The sequence below is a fragment of the Tachypleus tridentatus genome, chromosome 9 (genome assembly GCF_004210375.1).
Source record: "Tachypleus tridentatus isolate NWPU-2018 chromosome 9, ASM421037v1, whole genome shotgun sequence".
NCBI lineage: Eukaryota > Metazoa > Arthropoda > Merostomata > Xiphosura > Limulidae > Tachypleus > Tachypleus tridentatus.
The window spans coordinates 118,930,439-118,950,299 of NC_134833.1; the positions used below are offsets into that span (position 1 = coordinate 118,930,439).

The window sequence follows — 19,861 nt, forward strand, 5'->3', positions numbered from 1 at the left end:
TCCATACTTCAATTTTTCTATATTTTATCAAAGTCTTTGAAATGAATTTTGTTAGTCACATAAGTGTTGGGAGTGAACTGTTTTAAAAGTACGAAGAGAGTTTGTATGTTGTGAAGCCATATAATGGGCAGTCTGTGTTCCCTGGCTTTTTAGTATTATGAACCATCAGACTTGAAGCAGAGCCACTGTAGGGTTCGAAAAGAAAAAGCGATATAACGTTCTATTTTTTTCAAATAAGTGCCTATTGAACCAAACCGTTTTGTAATTACTGTAATTCTTAACATAACTTCGAGTGATACATTTTTATGTTCATTAAACATTTAGTATTCTGTAGCTTGAACTAAACCAATACGAGTAATGAGAAAACAAAAACTGCACTTTTCTCTGTGAGTGATCGTTTGGACGAAGCATTTTCATTGGTTCGCCTTTTCTACAAGGTTATTTAAATATGTTTATTATTAATCATAAAACTACACAATGGGCTATCTGTACTCTGCCAACGACAAGTATTAAAATCCTACTTTTAGCACTATAAGTTCGCTGGCTTACAGGTATGGTCTATTGTAGAGTTACAGTGTGAAAAGCAGATTTAATTAGGTTAGGATGAAACGATACGTAACTAAGTTGAATTTGAGAATTTCCTACAGTGTAATCATTTCTTTTGTTAGTGTTTTAACAATGTTTTGGCTGTAAATGAAATAAATACCAAAAAAAGCTCAGTTTTAAAATCACAAAAACAGGATTATGTAAACACCGAATTAATTTATATATTCCTTAAGACCTACATTTCCAGTATTGTCTACCGACCTGCGCTATTAAGAGAAATTTCATCTCATGTTAAGTTGCGAGACGTTTTTGTTAACGATTGTACTGCGTATGAAAGTTTTCTATCTGTAAACACAGGTACTAAATTTAGTGTATCTTCTTTAAACCTGAACATCGAAGAAAGAAAGGTGAATTTTATATTATGTTGTTGAGAGCAACCACGAGCTCTCCAGTGGCTTTGTGGACATACTAGCAATCGAGTTTCGATACCCTTAGTGAGCATAGCACAGATAGGCTATTGTATAGCTTTGGGCTTAACTTCAAACAAACCATAACCATGAACTTTATTTCTCTGGCGTTCAGGTTCAAAGACGAAACAATTAATTTAGTACCTTTGTTTACAGAAAGAAAACTTTTACTGATTTATATAACAGTCATGACGTATTCGTACTGAATGCATTAGAATACAACTTTGGGAGTTCTTTATGACAAGAAACCCACTTGCAATAAAAATGTATCTCAGAACGGTTGGTATGGGTATTAACACTTTTAAAAAGATGTTAACCTGAAGATGACTTAAGAAAGTCAAAACGCTGTTCTCTGCTTTATTAGTAAAAGTCTTAATACCCATACCAGCTGTTCTGAGATAGATACATTTTTAGTTCAAGTGGTTTTTCTCGTCATCGTGGTTTAAGACGAATGTTAGCGTTATAAGTTGACAAGCTTATCAGAGAGACACTCGGAGGGAAAATAGTTGACAGAAACATCATTAAAAATCCGACGAGTTCATGTGACCCACTATTATTATTATTTCAATAATATATGAAATTTATAGTCAGTGAATTATTTAGTTAATATTTAAATATCGTAAGGCTAAATATAAACTTTTGTACTCATCAGATTTCCAGACTGTCATTATTACATTCTTAACACGTTGAAACGGGTCAGTGCTCTCCAACCCCCTTAAAAGTTATTGCATTACATGGTTATTAATTCAGTCAAGTCACTTGAGAGAATCTGAGATGGCGAATAAACTGCCTTCAGTGGTACATGAGCACTTCATACTTCCTACTGTTAGATCTAGTCACATCAGTGCAAAATAGTGTAAATATTACAAGCGGACAGTTTCTATTTCAGGAAAAACCACTTCTAACCTGCTGACACATCTGAAGGTAAGCCTTTTTATTATTTTGTTAATATGATCTATATCTACAATTTGTATTTATTATCATATGTTTTTATTATCTTACTAATAAACTATGCTCTGTATTATATAACTGAAAAAAGCTTTTTTTATTTATAGCGCAATCAGAGAGAGCAGGTTTGACGAATTCAACAAAAACTCGTATATTTCTCCTAAACTTTGTACTCAGCATCAATGTGAATGTGGGTATCTGAAGTAGCAGACAAATGTGTAGCTTCCTTAGAGTCACTGGTCATTTTTTACTTGACTGAAAAATTCAAACAGTTACGCTGGCATGTTGGCGTCTCAAGGGTCGTTACACATCTGATAACGTTGCAGGTCAATATGATGAAATAATAAATCTGTTTAACACAAAAAAGGAGCCATAAGTGGTAACTACTAACACATCTAACATGAGCAAGGCTTTCTGCTTGTCTCGGTTTGAACTGCAAACACTTCGTAGTATGAGAGATGGTGATAGCTGATCTAAAGATAGCGATTCAGAAGATGAACATTTTGGACGAATATAAATCAACAGAAAATTTACCCAAATGTCTTCATAAGCATGACCCCTGATTTTCCCATACGCTAATGTTTGCAGCCAGAGATGGTATAAAGAACGTTGGACCACTACCGAAAGTAGTACCCAAACCATTAGCCATCATATCCTGCATTCAAAAGTCAACACAAGCAACTGGTCTACTTTGACGGAAAGGTCAGAGTTCAGTCGGTAACAACACGATAGAACTCAGAAGTGAAGATGAGTAAGTCTTCATTAAAGATTCACCGAGGGAAGTTGGATAATCTAAATGTTGGTACATGGAAACTTACATTTATTGATCGAACTGTACTTGCAGATTTGGTATCAATGCTGACACATCTTGTACAGGCAACAGGTTTCACTCACGATCAAAACATTGTGACTTTAAGTTATTTAGTGTGACGTGATTATGGGCTGATGACTGAGAGCGTGAAGTCCAGATATAATTTCAATCTTGTCTCTGCACTGAAGAAATGTGTTCATGTCCAGTTCAGTCGGTTTGAGCAACGAAATGTCTTCTGCTTGGTTGCGACATTGGATCCCAGATCTAAACTTGACTGGTTTTTCACAAGACCTGTAGTCGCTGGATTCAAACGAATGCTCCTGAAGGAACGTGTCCTCAGCAAGTAATCCTACAACCATGGAACCAATAGGGGAATGTAAATCTTCTTCCCCATCGCAAAAAAAGTAAGCTCCTTAGTTTTTTTGCTGCTTCCAAAAAACTATCCACTTCATCTTCAGAGGATACAGAGGCCAACATCTACCTCGATGGCCCACACATTCATGAGGAAAGTAGTCCTCTAGATTATCGGAAAATTGAAGAAAAAAATTCCAATTCTATATTTACCTCCCAAACGCTATTTGAACGTTCCAGCATCCTTTATCCCCGTTGAACGTTTGTTTACCACTGGAGACGAAAACTCTCAGACCTGATCGCTGCCGCCTCATTGTCAAGATATTTGAGACACTAACTTTCATAAAGAACAACGGACAGTTATAGTATCTGTCAGCTTCCTTTAAAGATAATGTTTTGTTCTCAAACTTTGTTATTGCATGTTGAAAAATAAAAGGATTGAGATGTTATTATTTGTTTAAATTATGTTTGTTTCGTAAAGTAAAACTACTGAGATCTTATCACCTGCTTTTTTATAATTATTGCATATTACGTGACGAAGTTTGTTTGTTTTTTAATTTTGCGCAAAGCTACACGAGGGCTATCTGCGCTATCCGTCCCTAATTTAGCACTGTAAGACTAGAGCGACGGCCGCTAGTAATCACTACATACCGCCATCTCTTAGGTTACTATTTTATCAACGAACAGTGGTTTTGATCTTTACATTATAACGCTCCCACAGCTGAAAGGGCAAGCATTTTAGGTGTGACAGGGATTCAAACCCGCGACCTTCATATTACAAATAGATCGCCTTAACCACCTGGCCATGCCGGGCTGCGTGACAAAGTACTCATGAATATATTCTTATTTATTCGTAATCCAATACTCAGCGTCTTTTTGTATTCGTCACATCCCTGTTAGACAAACGCTTTGAAAGTTTACTTTGAATATAGTGTATTATGAGGCTAACGAAAAAATAGAAAGAAATGTATAGCTTGAAACTTACTTTCCAATCGTTACCGAAAATATCAACATCAGATATAACATTTCCATTTTTCGTAATAAAGTCATCCTTGGAATCATCGTTGTAATTTCCACAAAGTCCACACATCTGGTTCTTGAACTCTGGTGGTACAGACACCTCCAAAAAACTTCCCCCATCCCACATCATCTTAATTCCTGTTAGACAAATATTATTGTTTTTAGGATTCGAAGATAAAAACGTGTTTCGAATTATTAACATATTTAACCAGATCTCAATCAAAATAAAAAGTTTTAGGCTCCAAATAATCAAACTAAAGAACATTTAATTATCTAAATCACTTCCTTAAAAGTTCAACCGAAGTAACATGATCGTGGTAAATAAATACTCATGGTCTTTAAAAGTGAGCCCCCCGCTAGTGGTATATCTATGTATTTACAACGATAAAATGAGGGGCTCGATTCCCCTCGGTGGGCTCAGCAGATAGCCCTATGTGGTTTTTCTATAAGAAAACACACACACACATACCTTTAAAAGTGTTGTTACGATTAAAGAAGTGAGGAATGGTTTCAAAGTGCTTTTTAAAAATAATATTACTTATATTTATAGCATTAACCGCTTATAAAAACATCTTTACAACTAATGGAATTAGTTTAGATATTTTACAAACAAATTTTCATTACAGTTTAATTGTTGTGAGTAACCAAAGACCTTGAAACCTTCATGTACATAGCAGCATATAGATTGTAATGTTTTAAATTACTGCAGTAAAAAATGCTTTGGCGTTTAGCACACACTTTGGTACTATTAATCTTCATATCTGATGAATCACTGAATTTGTACCATCAAAGTATTGTGCTTAGACGAAATACTTTGAAGTTCCTAATGGTAATTCAGTTAAAAACTAAAATGAATCATTCTTCTGATTTTGGTGCGAAAAACAATTTAACGAAAAAAGAGAAAATATTTAAATTAAATAAATATAATTAACTTATCAAAAATACGTAGAAGTTGAAAACAAAGAAAATAAGGAACTGTACAAAACTGTATTGCTGTACTATGCTGTCGAAAAAAGAAAGAAAACACAGTTAAATTAGTTCTTGTAATCCGAGGTATCAGGCAGTTGAAAAAAATTTTACTTTGTTTTTGTGAAACAGTGTGACTTCTTTATACACCATTATGTTACTTAAAAAGTAGAACGTCAGAACAAGCCGACGATTACTAATGTCACACTGTGAATCAACTTTATTTTTTAGCATAAACTATAAAAATACACCTTCAAAATTAAAAAACGAACCCAATGCATTAGAGTTTTGCCTGTGACGCTGTAGCAAGTATCTTGTACAATAGAAAAGACATCAAAAGTACATCCAACTTAGTCGTTGTGCTGTAGTTTTCCTCTGTACTGTGCTGTCACGAAGAAATGATTGTAGTTGTAGTGATGTCAGAACACTTCTGTAGTATCAAGCTAGTGTTACAGTGTTATACTCGGCTAAATGTATGGGTTCTTATAGCGATTTGGTGGTAATAAAAATGAATGCTTGTAATGACGTAGGAGCATTGCTGTAACATCAAGAGGAACAAGCCTTACCCAAGTTAGTTCTTGTAACGATGTTGTAGCCTTCTTGTACGATTGAAAACGAACCTAGTTTAACGTATGGTAACTGGACTTTCTTCTTATTTATTTTAACCTTCATAAAGCGAGCCATTCGTATTTTGCTTTCACCGACCTATTGTGAACATAAACAAATTCACACACAGGAAACTTGAATGAGAAATATATGAAATTTCATTAATACCATTTTTCTTAAACTTTAAACAGGCCTCAAAACCAAACAACGCCCAACATGGAATAATTTTCGGTGAATAGGTGTTAAAAACTACCACAAGCATTTAAACATATATTTACTGGAATCACTGCCATACTATAGGTATAGGCCCTTGCAGTGGTGGTAGAGGTTCCAGAGATATATTCTGATATAATATAGCATATCCCACCTTTTGAATAACTGTTACTGTTTTAAATGGTCTATACTAACTAGGTGTTAAGTGCAGCTTGTTTCTAAACTCTACCAAATGTAAGACCATAGTTATATAATGATTACACAGGTTGCAAGGCTAATGATTGCAAATAATTTAACACAAACACACACATATCTGTTGAACATATTTTGTAGATGTTGATGGACTTTCCTCTGTTTATTTTGAAACTTACATTACATTTCACAAACTTACCTTTATTTTGGCAACTTACATTACATTTCACAAGCTTACCTTTATTTTGAAACTTACATTACATTTCACAAACTATAATGCTTACCTTTATTTTGAAACTTACATTACATTTCACAAGCTTACCTTTATTTTGACAACTTACATTACATTTCACAATCTTACCTTTATTTTGAAACTTACATTACATTTCACATGCTTACCTTTATTTTGACAACTTTGGTCCAAGAGAAAGTCTTTGAGTGTCGATGATCGTTGATAACTTGGATGGAAAAACTTTTATTACCATTACAGTCGTTAGTGAGGAGATACTTACAGGATCCCTGAAAGGTAAAGATACGACCATCGAACGTCCTGTAATGAGGGTCACCGAACACTGAGCACACGCCGTCGTCTGGGAAAGAGGACACGATAATAATTTACAATCTCATTGTGGGAAGTACACAGTTATCTGATTACTTCAACACAGTAATCACTAATATAAAACGTATGGATCCCCACTGGATTGTTAAAGACATTTTACTGCTTGTAGGTCTATGCTAGCTATATGATCCTTCATAATATATAGATTATCATAAAAACTTCTAATAAAAATACCGTCAGTATTGCCATTAATCCCACTAATCACCACTGAAACACCTTATGTGTTTTACCTAGAAAATGAGTGACTTCACCAAATTTTCTTGGTCAAATGTAGAAATGGACAAAAATTAAAAACAAAAAACTAATAGTAAACATTTGGAAACAATAAGATAATATGAAGATTGAACCGAAGTAATTTTTTTCTAACATAATGAGGGTAAAATAACGGATACTTCATGGTGTTCAACTTACAGCACTAGTGTTAAATTACCATCACCCGAAAATCAAATCCAAATTTAACCAGCTATGAGTGAATGTTCAATATATTATTTTCAACCGTGTTGTGGTGTTCTTAGAGGTTTATTAAAAGATACCACACCTGTTAATTGTTTCTGTAAGTACAGATGTGGTTGAAAAAACTCATTAATCTAGGAATGATAATATTCCTTATTGATATAGACTTAAATTGAAGAAACGTCTCAGTCCTCGTAATGAAAGTACTAGATATTAAATTTGGAAAATGGAGGCACCATAAAGAATACTTAAAAAAGATAAAAAACAACACATTTTCTGGCTACTTGCGTGGTATATATATATATATATTTGAACAAAACAGCGAAGTTATCAATCAGTTAATTACATTTTCTGATTGAGTTATACATATTTCATATGGTTGAACATACAGATTGTCTTACTTCAGATTATATATTCTGATTGGATGATGCAAAATACTTTGAAATAACTTAAGTTTTTCTATTGCATAACATAAAATATGCTGCACGTCAGATTATTTATTTCTATTCATACCTTCTACGCACGTTGGACAGCATACTCCTGGTAATGTTTTCAGTTTGTGCCGATTGGGGCAGGACTGTCGAAAGCACTCCAACGCAGCACACATCACCTTACCATCTTTACATGAACACGTAGTGCACTTTTCTTTTCTCCAACTTTGTCCATCCTGTCGGTTTTCAAAGGTGTGTATATATATACTAAACTTAAACACTCTTTTCAATTAGACGTTGTCAGTTGATTGCATGTAATAAGAACACATTCTAATTGTTATAAAAGCCTATTGTGCCAGCTTCTAGTTTAATTAAAATACTCCTTTTAGTACAATTTCCAGGGCTTAATTATCCTGAAATCTAATAGACACCACATGTTTTCCACTTAACGAGATCATACTAAGTTGTGAAGATTGAATATACAAGGTGTCCGAAAAGTATTCAACTACAGGTGACTTTCAGCTCTTAATTTTAGGTACGTGACTGGTTACGGCGTTGTCAAAGTATGAGAAGGTAGAGTTGTTAATCTTGTTACTAATTCAGATTTATTTCTAGCTACACGGTCAGCATGTGGAAGACATCCTGAAAAATGTGTTAAACATCTAAGCACGCCCTCTACATCCTACACTCAGTTACACAACCCCTTCAAACATGTGGTCAGCTATCTCTTTCTTTCGTTGTGAACCTGACGATGGCCGAAGAAGGTCGAAACATTGTTCGCTCCTCTACATACAAATTTTTTCAGTCGTTTTACATATCTATTTTTCTCTACAAGCGGGGTTACTCGTCATCACTGACATGCCTATAGTTTCAGGCTTTTCGGACACCTTGTGGTATTCTTCCGCCTACGTTTCTCGATCAATTCTAATATGCGTAACACTGCATGTAATAAGATAATGTTAATAAATGTTTGAGAACGAGATCTTTTTGGAAAATGTACAGTTTTCTAAATGTCAAATTTCATGAAGGAAATCCAACTAAAAGTTTTCTTTTCTTTTATACAATACTTACTATGAGAACTAATCATCATATCTTTAAATACTAACGTAGGTATTACTGGATACCATACCTGGTATATCCGTCCACCGTCCATGCATGTTGCTCTACTTTCCTCTGGTTCTCGACATCTGTAGCAACATTGATTGGGTGAGAACTCTTGGAAATCAGGTGGGCAGTGGACAGGCGGACACACTGTCCGTTGGCAGATTGTAGTAGAGTTCTGTCGTGGAAATGAAAAACATAAGAATGGTTAACGTACTTTATCTTAGTAATGTATATAACAGTGCAATGGACTTAATTTTATACTAATTTAGCACAAGAAATCCATGATAATTCTTTTATTTATCAATTGTTTTAATAATTGCAATTAATGTTAATGTGAAACGCTTTCTTAAGTCAAGTCTATTACCGATGCACTTAAGAGAGTTTTATAAGTTCATCGTTTTTTCTAACACTTCAATAACAAACCTAAGGAAAACTCATAACAGTTTTAATTATTTTGAACCTCTAATTCAAAAACTTGATGTTTAAATTGTCATTTTGAAATATTTTGTTACATTAGAATGTGAAATTGTTATAACAATATTTTCTTATTTTTATTGTAGTAACATCGACGCACGTAAACTCCACGAATACGAAATTTCCAACTTACTTTACATGTGCAGTTAGTGCAACGGTCGAAGACTATCGTCTGCTCGTGTTTGATTGAAGTCATTCCAACCAAACAACTTCCGTTGCTGTTATTAATTTTACGATTACCTGTAAAAAGAAATGACGACACTTATCTTTTTAAGACTTCAGTTACAATCTTTAGTTCTTGAGAGCCAGTCACTGATTTAACTTTTTTTATTTCAATAATTAACATTTTATTAAAATCATCCAATATCAACAGTGGGTACCTTCTTTATAATAAAAATATGAACAAGTTATATCAAATACTTGTTTTACGAATAAAGTTAGAATTTTTATTGTTGAATGAACAATTTTCTAACAATCAAAGGCGTCGCTAGGTGCTTAAAATATTCGTAGCTCCTCCTCTGAGAATAATTAGATACTTCAACATTCTGCACAACTCAAAATATAATCATTTATGAATGATATATATTGAACTACAGTAGTAAAGTGAAATAAGCTGTAGTGTTGGTTAAGCGAACTTAAACAACCGTATAGTAACTGTAGTAGTTGTACATTTACAAATGCAAATAAATCCTGTAAAAACACGTAATTGGATATCATACTTTTATATAAAAGCAAAGAACTTTCTTGATGTTTCCAGGTTGTTCTACTAAATTACAGTCATTTACTGCGCAACGCAGAAATTCAACCTGAGTACGTAAACATTTAGTTGACCAATGGCGATACTCCTTTTTCTTGATGACGAGAAACCCACTTGAAATAAAAATGTATCTCAGAACCTGAAGATGACCTAGAAAGGATGAAATGTTGTTCTCTGCTTATCAATAAGTGTTAATTCCCACACTAGCCGTTCTGAGATACGCTTTTTTGCTAGAGAAGAACAAAACTCCACCTTATACTGCAGGCCAATAAATTGGACACTTTTTCCATTGAATTCTAGAATTCGCGGAGACCCGGCATGGCAGGTGGGTTAAGGTGTTCGACTCGTAATCTGAAGGTCGCGAGTTCGAATCCCTGTCGCACCAAACATGCTCGCTCTTTCAGCCGTGTGTGCATTATAATGTGACGGTCAATCCCACTGTTCGTTGGTAAAAGAGTAGCCCAAGAGTTGGCGGTGGGTGGTGATGACTAGCTGCCTTCCCTCTAGTCTTACACTTCTAAATTAGGGACGGCTAGCGCAGATAGCCCTTGAGTAGCTTTGCGCGAAATTCAAAACAAACAAACAGAATTCGCGGAAATTTTCGATGTTTTGGTATGATGCCGATCACTGTTTTCTATACCAACTTTTACAGAGTACCAAATAGATTCGAGGCACAGGCCCCATGTTTCAGCATTTAGCGACACCTCTGGTAATAATAGTGGAAACTTAAACAACTGGAAGTTATAAAGTGTAGCCGTGAAACTTCTACAACAATAACTTCTACAGTACTTGCATTTCTCTTGAGAACAAGTCAACATTGCAAAACAATGTTTCGATTCTATAACACTAAAGATTTTAAGGCCTATTCTACATAAGACGTACAATATATTAGTGTAGGCCTGGCAATGGCCAGGTGGGTAGGGTGTTGATTCATAACATGAGGGTCGCACCAAACACGCTCGATCTTTCAGCCGTGGGGGCTTTATAATGGTACAGTCAATCCCACGTACTAGAAAATATTGGAGAAAAATGCACGTTGTTCTACGGTTACATTTCTCAAACAGATTCACTTCTACGAACGCAGTTCAAGCCGACAGTTGGTGTTTCTGTGTATCCAAGTAAAGTACACCTTGTTATTTATTTATTGTCATTTTCATTAACAATACTAATTATACAATTTAATATTCTTTTATTTTAATTTATTGTTTGCTATTATATATACTTTTATTGTAAAGATTGTTTTCATTGTTATTTAGACTAATGTAAGTTTCTTTAAGATAACTGAACTTCGTGAGACATCGTTAGGATTACGACCGGAAATATTGTTAACAGCGAAGTAGCCCAACTGATAAAATAATGCGTTGTAGTCTTTATAAGTAGAAACGTAAGGAAAATATACTTATTCAGCTGTACTGATTGTCAGGTTGATTTTTAGTTTCGCTCTAAATACAAAACTTTCTCTGATAGGAAACTGATATTAATTGTAGCTCACGCTATGAATGTCATGTTAACTGGTACTGGTGGGCACAGTTACAGCTGTCTTGCAACAGTAGTAGCCTGCGACGTTGGTCGTTTTACAAACTACTCGTGACAGCATAAAGAGTCCGTTCGTTTGGTTTGGGGTACCCGGACAGAGAGAGAACTATTGTTGATTAAGACGACTGCAGTTGCATTGTAACCCTGTAGAGTAACTTTTCGGTGACTTGGCGAATTTTCGCTGACTTTGATCACCCTCACATTGTCCAAATATGTGACTTTGTGAAAATATGGTCAGTTCTCGGGTACTTTCTGTATTTCTGCGTAGGTACTATTTGTACATGATGTCATAAGGATGATCGACTTCTACTCTATGGATGATGGCTACTTATTTATTGTTAAGCTATATATACATATAGCTTATATATATATATATATATAGTCTTTGTAACAGAGTGATATTAGTGTATGGCGTGAAACTAGGAGATACATCTAACCAACACCTTTTTAATAAACGTGATCACATTTTAACCCATATTTCATGTATATATTTAAGAATTGAGCATACTTTCAAGATATGTCAAAAACTCAGAAAAAACATTGCATAAGTCTACATAATGACTAATATTTACGTAACTGTGAAGAATCTCTTGTTATAATCTTATACAAGCATATTCAACAATCATATATTCAATGGATGTCAACTAGTCTTCCGTAAAGTGTTACATAGACATACACATCAAACACATTTTCAGCGCATGTAAAGTAGTCAACATGAAAGTCTTACATAAATATATACATTAACTACATATTCGATGGATGTAAAATAGTTCTCAACAGGAAGTAAGGAGATTGTAACAGGGTTTTGAATAATAACCTTTCACCAAAAATAGTTTTTATCTTGTATATAAAGTCTAATGTAAAGTTTGCAATGTGAGTACTTAACCTGTTCAAAGAATAGAGCTAAGCCTAATAAATTAAGCAGATGTTATCGCGTAATCCTTTTCTCGAATTAATTGGTTAAATTAGTTGTAAATTGTCCAGTTATTATCGTATCAGAAGGTGGTACATATACAGACCTTCCATCGGATTCTAGGCAAAAAACAGAGCTAGATATAGAGGATTTTAGTCTAAAGCATTGTGATAATAGTGAGTAATTGATTATAAAAAATGAACACAGAAACGTCTACCTTTACACATTCTTGTAATTCAACATATTTCAATATATCACCGAGTTAAGTTTTCATACGGTAGCTTTTTATTCTATTATCAATAACAGGATAGAAAATTGCTGGCAGAAGGTTGATAAAGAAGCATATATTTAAATAACCTAAAAAACAACCCTCGGCTGTCTAAATATACCTGAAGAATCCCAGAGTTTTCAAATGAAACTTTTTAGTAGGAAGGTATGGAAAATACCTCTGAGGCATTCAGTTTTTGACACAACAGACGAATTTTGTTCCCATTAGCGTTCTTTTTGTCCAACCCGTACTGCAGCATGTTAATTAACTGCTGAGAAACTGTGCCTCCCTAAAGATATGAAATATTGTTTTCTTTGTTGAATTTTGCGCAAAGCTACACGAAGGCTATCTGAGCTAGCCGTCGCTAATTTAGCAATGTAAGACTAGAAAAAAGGCAATTCTTAAGTTACTCTTTTACTTACGAATAGTGGCATTAACCGTAACATTATAACGCTTTCAGCGTGACAGGAATTCGAATCAATTCCCCTAAAATTACGAGTCAAACGCCCTAATGACCTGGCAATGCCGAACCTGAAGATTTTGTAAAACGCCTAATGTATCTAACTTACACTGGTAATGATACTAAATTAAACAATCAACAAAGAGTATCAGGCCTAAGAAATCTAGCCATTTAAAGTTCATATACCTTAGTAAAGTGTAGTAGCTATAGCCTATTATTACTTATAATAAACTGTAGAAATATATAACTGCAAGTACACATGTTGAACAGATACAAATTTGACGCACTACATCACTCGCGCCTTATCATTCGATGAGTAAAGTAGCGTGTGTGTTTTCTTATAGCAAAGCCACATCGGGCTGTCTGCTGAGCTCACCGAGGGGAATCGAATCACTGATTTTTGCGTTGTAAATCCGTAGACGTACCGCAGTACTAGCAGGGAGCAAGAAAAGTTGCTCACCAAATTATCATCCTATGAAAAGCCAACATATGCTTTCTTCATGTTCTCTCATCACCCATACTTCTGGAACATAAGCGTAAAACTGTTTAATGTCCAAACAAAAACAAACAAACAACGCTTTAGACAAAAATTCTATAGTTTGTACTGAAGGGTGATAATTATTCATAGTGTGAAACTGTGAAGTTTTAGTATTTGTGAAGCATTGCCACATGAATAAGTACAGTAATTGTCAAAGTGTTTAGTGACAATGTAGAGAAAGACTGTTAATTATGTAATTGGAAAATGAGTTATGTTAGACCATAATATAGAGATACAGGAAGATTTAAGAAGTATAGAAATTGCAGAGAGTATAGAATTGTAATACGCAAGACTCTGCTTAAATAATAAACATTGTCACCAATAGATGACGCTATAAACATTGAAATAATCCTGATTTACCTTTTTTTTTTTTTTCCAAAAACTAAATATAATAGCGTCTTACCTTTGCAACTTGGACAACATTCATCCGGCTTGATTGTGTATTTAGATTCAGGGCAAGGTAGGACAGGACACACATTCTTTATACACACAATGTTCCCTTTCTGTTTATAAAATATTAAAATAATGAGGACCAATTACTAAACCTAAAATACTGCTATTTATAAGGTTGTATAAAATGGCGCCGAATGAATCACCCAACAATGGAAAACTAAACTACGGGTAACACAAAACAATACTTTCTTTATGATTAAACATAATTATTGAACCAGTCTAACATTAAAAATGTTCCAAAATTTAGACCGTTACATCTATCGATGGGTGACATCTACACTTTGTTGCATAGCTATAAAATTAAAGAAACTAAAAAGCCAAACAGCTATCTTAACGAATGATATCTACGTTAAACGGCTATGTTTTATACACCTGATCACGTAAATGTTCCCACATGAAATAAATGTTTCATCAAATATAATTGAATTAGTATCTTTATTGAGGAGGGAGGGGTGTATCAATGACTCGCCCTCTACATTTTTTATTTTGATTTACTATGAAAAAAAGCAATATACACGTTCTTTATTACGTACATAATGGCTCATTTCTGTTAGAAAAATCAAGATATTATCAAGGCAGTATTTTTAGATATAAGAAACACTGTTTGTAGGATTCTCTTTAAGACCTGCACATTTTCAGATGTAAATAGCATTGTTTGGTTCAAGTAACTTTAATTGGTTATCAGGCGCATTCGAGTGATTTTATAGCCCAAGTAACGAATTTTTTATTATTCTTTTGCTCTTATTAACAAAGGGAATGTTGTTTAGAATAATTGTCATAACTAAACTACATTACCAACGTGTCCCCCATTATGTGTTTATGTGTGTGTTTTCCTATAGCAAAGCCACATCAGGCTATCTGCTATGTCCACCAAGGGATCAAACCCCTGATTTTAGCATTGTAAGTCCGAAAACTTAGCGTTGTCCCAGCGGGGAGGATCGGCATGGCCAGGTGGTTAAGGCACTCGACTCATAATCCGAGGGTCATGGGTTCGAATCCCCGTCACATCAAACATGCTCGTCCTTTCAGCCGTGGAAGCGTTATAAAGTGCAATCAAACCCACTATTCGTTGGAAAAAGAGTAGCCCAAGAATTGGCGGTGGGTGGTGATAACTATCTACCTTCCCTGTAGTCTAACACTGCTAAATTAGGGACGGATAGCGCAGATAGCCCTCGTGTAACTTTACGCGAAATTAAAATCAAACCAAACCAAGCGGGGGACGCTCCCATTGTCTTAGCAGTGAATTTGAGGGCTCATACGGCTAAAAAAACAGCACCTGGCTTTCGATATTAGTAGTGTGCACAGAATATATAGCCCATTGTGAAGATTTATGCTGAGCAACAAACATAACAACAATTTATCATTCTTGAAAGGCACGTGGATGAACAAGGCTTTCTCTGATTATCTTGGAAAACGATTGTCCAGTCTTTTCACCTGGTAACTAATTTTTTATTTGTATTTATGGCCTTTTTACATAGCCTTAAATAGTAACCTTTAAAATCAGGCAACGTTTATTTACGGAAGGCAACTGTTTGGAACATCGAGATGAATGTTACGTACTGATCCATGTGTAAAGTTATTGCATAGTCATCTTAACGAGTTAATAAAGTAGCTTCAAACTTTGAGTACTACAAGTGGATTAAAACAACAACAGAAGCTTGCAGAATATGTGCAACATAAATTTAGAACTAAGATTAAATCTCAGGTAATTTTACGTCGTATCAAATTTGCAAAGTGTGGCCGAGTTAAGCTGAATTTAATATTATGAAATATGAATGTTTCTTGGAATTCACATTTTATAACAGTTATCCAAGATATATCAGGGTTTCTTATAATTAGAATATTGTACACTATTTGTTTTACTTAGACATTTAAACAGCTTAATATCTGTTTATCGTTCGTTGAAAAATCTTGTGCATGTCTTTGCAGGTGTGTACTTATCGTTAGTGATTGTACATAACCGGTGAGGGTTAGTACTAATGATTTCAAGAGCTAATGGTATGTCTGTTTGGAGTTGGAGCACCTGTCGTATTAGTTGGTTCACATAGTTTGTTTGTTTTTTTCAGACGTTACAGAATGCTATCTCTGAACCGATAAATTAGAGGTAAAACAGATAGTCGACAGATTTTGCTGTCTCATTGAATAACGGGACTTGACCATTGTTCCTCAGTGGGGTACAAATGTTACGTCAACGATCCGCGAACAGTGAATTCATGTTAACTACTAGACCACACCCATCTCTGATTCACCTTGCGTTGACCATACCTTAATGATTGGTACATGTATTTTATTGATTTACAAGCATAGTTTTGTATATTGTTTACATTCCTTCATGCCTTGGAGTAGAAGTTATTTACTGTAGCTTACATGGCAGTGTTTGGGCAAATGCTAGTTTTAGGTGTTGGAGTAGACGCCATTTACTGTAGTTTACGCGCCAATGTTGGAGCAAGTGCTAGTTCTACGTGTTGGTTTACTTTCTGTCACATGTTGGAGTAGAAGTGGATTTAAAGGTTCATACATATGATGTTAGAGATGAATACACATTCTACCAAAGAGTGTTTTATGTGAAATTAAGGGTCACTGCACACATATTCGTTTGATTTTAACCCTGGGCCTAATCGTGTGAACTACGATACTTGAAATATACATTAATTTTGAAAACTTACATTGTTTTCGGAATGCCTTTTCTATGAAAGACCATGTACTGGATATATTATATGCAATTTACCAACTTAGAGCACATATAATGCTTCTGGAAGTTTTATTTTAGAAGTTTTATTTTTATGGCTGCGTTTAATCTTTACTTTGGAACAAGTTCCTCGAGCCCGCTATGGCCAGATGGTTAGGACGTTTGATTCCCAATCTGAGGATCGCGGATTTGAATATCCGTTCCACCGAACATATTCGCCCTTCTACCCGTTTGGAGGCGTTATAATGTCCGATCAATCCCACTATTAGTTGGAAAAAAAAAGACTATCCCAGAAGGTAGCGGTGGGTGGTGATGACTAGCTGTCTTTCCTCTAGTCTTATACTGATAAACTAGGGACGGCTAGCGCAGATAGCCCTTGTGCGGCTTCACACCAACCCTGATCCCTAATAATATTACACCATTTCCCCGCTACAAACAAATAACTGTTGATTTCATGCACTGAAATATAAATTTTTGTTTGTTTTAGTGCAAAGCCATACATGAGGCGATCTGTTGTCTGTCCACCATGGTGAAACGAACCTGAATTTTAGTGTTTTAAATCTGTAAAATAATCGTTGATCCCCAAAGGAGAAGAAATTGTTTGAGTGATAATTTGCTGTGACACATATGGAACTCCAAAATTGCTCAAGAATGCATTGTGTAGTAGTAAAAAGAGTTATTTCAGAAACTTACTTTACAGCTGCACTCAACACACGGGTCTGCTTGAGTCACTTCTACCTTCTCGTTATCGGAGTAGGTGCGTCCTCCCAGAGTGCAACCTGGAAAACCACCACAAGAGTTGTTATTGACTTAAAGAAAGCAGAGATGATCGGTCTTGCCCGAGACATATCTAAACTTTATTACTGACGAAATTATTTCACGTTGTAGTTTAGAGTTACGTATTTTTCTTTATCAATACAAAACGAAGAGTTTGGAGAGATCATGATCTTAAACTTATTATCATTCACGATTTACGAGTTAGTTTCAACTAACAAGTCTACGTTAGATACACATAATTTTAACTGTTACAGATGGTTATTTCGAGGGGAGAAAAAACAAGAGGAACTCCTCCACAACAACGTCTGTAATTAACTCTTAAATCGGTCAAGAGATGGGGATATGAGCTAAAGATTTTGTTCTTTAAAAAACTCGGAGCCATTTTGTGAGATGCTGTGATGTAGCTAAAAACTTTACCTTCGTGAAGTAATAGCATCAGGGTTTAACTTTGTTAGAAATCAGGGAGGGTATTTAAGTAAATGTAACAAAGTTGTTAATAACAGTGTATAAACATTAATTGAGAAAATAAATGAAGGACACATTGGGTTCCATTCATGTGTTAGGTACTTAAGGTACTCAGTTTAGTACGAGTTAGAAAAAATCAAGCATACAAAATGAATCTGTGTACTAAAACTAAGTTTTATTTAAAGAACACAACCGTATATCTCTTAAAACTGAGGTTGGATAAATTCAGTGCATAAATGATGAAACATAGAAAAAGTAAATAGCATTTTTGAGATGTTTACATGTTATAAAATATATTTCTACTGAACTTGACACTAATCAGGAACATAATATCACATTGACCTTCATTCTTAACACGTTTACTCCTACACGACCCATTGGTAAGTCGTGTTCTATTTTCATTTCAAATGGTCACTTACTGGCTACAAATACACTCTTCCTAAAAGAAGTATTTGGAAGATGACTAGTTGGATCTTGGAAAGTATCGGTAAAATAAACCTGGGAGCCAACATGTTAAAGTATTATTGTTTAGATTTGCTGAACTATGGAAGATTGGAAAATCCGTAGATGAAGATAACTTGTTCAGTGTTTTTTGTGACGTTGAAATTCGAGTGATGCAAACCTTTCAACAGGACGTTCGTGAGATGTCAACTGTGTAAAATTATACACGGACTTTCCTCCATGTAAAAATACTTTAATTTGCGTACTTTCGGCCATCCGATATATCAGTTAGTTCATACTAGGTTTCGTTGGATCATTTAAATGTCCCTGCCTTTAAATCCCTTAATGGAAATAAAACTAGCAACAAACTCTGTAACATAATGCGCTTGGTACGTGTAAAAAATTAGCAGCCATACTTACAAAATATTAAATATGTTAACTTAAATACATCATAAACTAATGTTTAGAAGTTTCTTGTTCCTTATGTCCGAACACAGAGTCCTAACTTATTTCTTTAAAATTTGTCGTAAATAAATCACATGAGAAAAAGTTTATATGTAAAAATACTTTTTCTCCTTTTGTTTTTTGTTAACACAGATTTTCAACTTTTTGTTGAAGGGCAAATTGAATTTTGTACGTCGATGGCACTTGCTATATATTTATTAGTTTTGTGAAACGTGATATACCCGAATACTATTTTTTTAAAAAAGGCTTAAGAACACTTAATCTAAATTTCAAAGTAATATTAACTCCATATAATCAGCATTAAGAGTTCGTTTAAAACAATAGTAGAGACATTTACCAATGAGGTTGTCTCTTCCTTTTGAAACTTTTGTTTAACAAACTATTAACATTTCCAGTTTGATGATGTGCTTTTCCCTCCAACAGTTCCACCTTTCTTCTCCCCCACCATCAACAATTAAAGTCACGCCCAGCAACGGTTGTTTTTGTTCCTCCCACGGCTGCACGAAAGGGTAAAAAACTGTTATGGTACGGGCGAAACAAGCCTTTCCAATTCCATTCCCGTCATCGAATAATTTTATTGGCAACTCTTTCATGACCAATCATTTTCCTTGTTAGCCAGTGACGACAGTAGATGTTATTTATCATTTTTCTGTAGTTCTAAACAAGATTAAAGCTTAGGTGATGTTTAGGCTTAACAGTTAGTATGAAAGAAATGCAATCCTGAATTGTGAAACGAAAATAATATGTGTGTGTGTATATATAGTGATTTTATTCTTATTAGCCAATCTATTTTATTCCACACCCTTTAAGTTCTTAAACGTGATGTGGAATAAATGTACATATTCATGAACGATGTTGATTTTAAAAGTAACATAACATACCTACCCTACTTTTTGAA

At 34.7% G+C, this 19,861-nt stretch overlaps 1 protein-coding gene across 1 annotated transcript in view; it reads right to left on the reverse strand.

Moving 5' to 3' along the window:
• LOC143227469 (BMP-binding endothelial regulator protein-like) overlaps window positions 1–19,861 on the reverse strand; it is a 43,354-nt gene that overhangs the window by 9,941 nt on the left and 13,552 nt on the right. The window contains exons 2-9 of the mRNA XM_076458913.1: window positions 17,509–17,594; window positions 14,077–14,176; window positions 9,335–9,441; window positions 8,753–8,902; window positions 7,706–7,859; window positions 6,520–6,710; window positions 5,676–5,814; window positions 4,109–4,281 (exon numbers count right to left, since the gene is read on the reverse strand). Coding sequence (XP_076315028.1) covers window positions 4,109–4,281; window positions 5,676–5,814; window positions 6,520–6,710; window positions 7,706–7,859; window positions 8,753–8,902; window positions 9,335–9,441; window positions 14,077–14,176; window positions 17,509–17,594 — 1,100 coding nt within the window. The remainder of the gene's footprint in view (window positions 1–4,108; window positions 4,282–5,675; window positions 5,815–6,519; window positions 6,711–7,705; window positions 7,860–8,752; window positions 8,903–9,334; window positions 9,442–14,076; window positions 14,177–17,508; window positions 17,595–19,861) is intronic.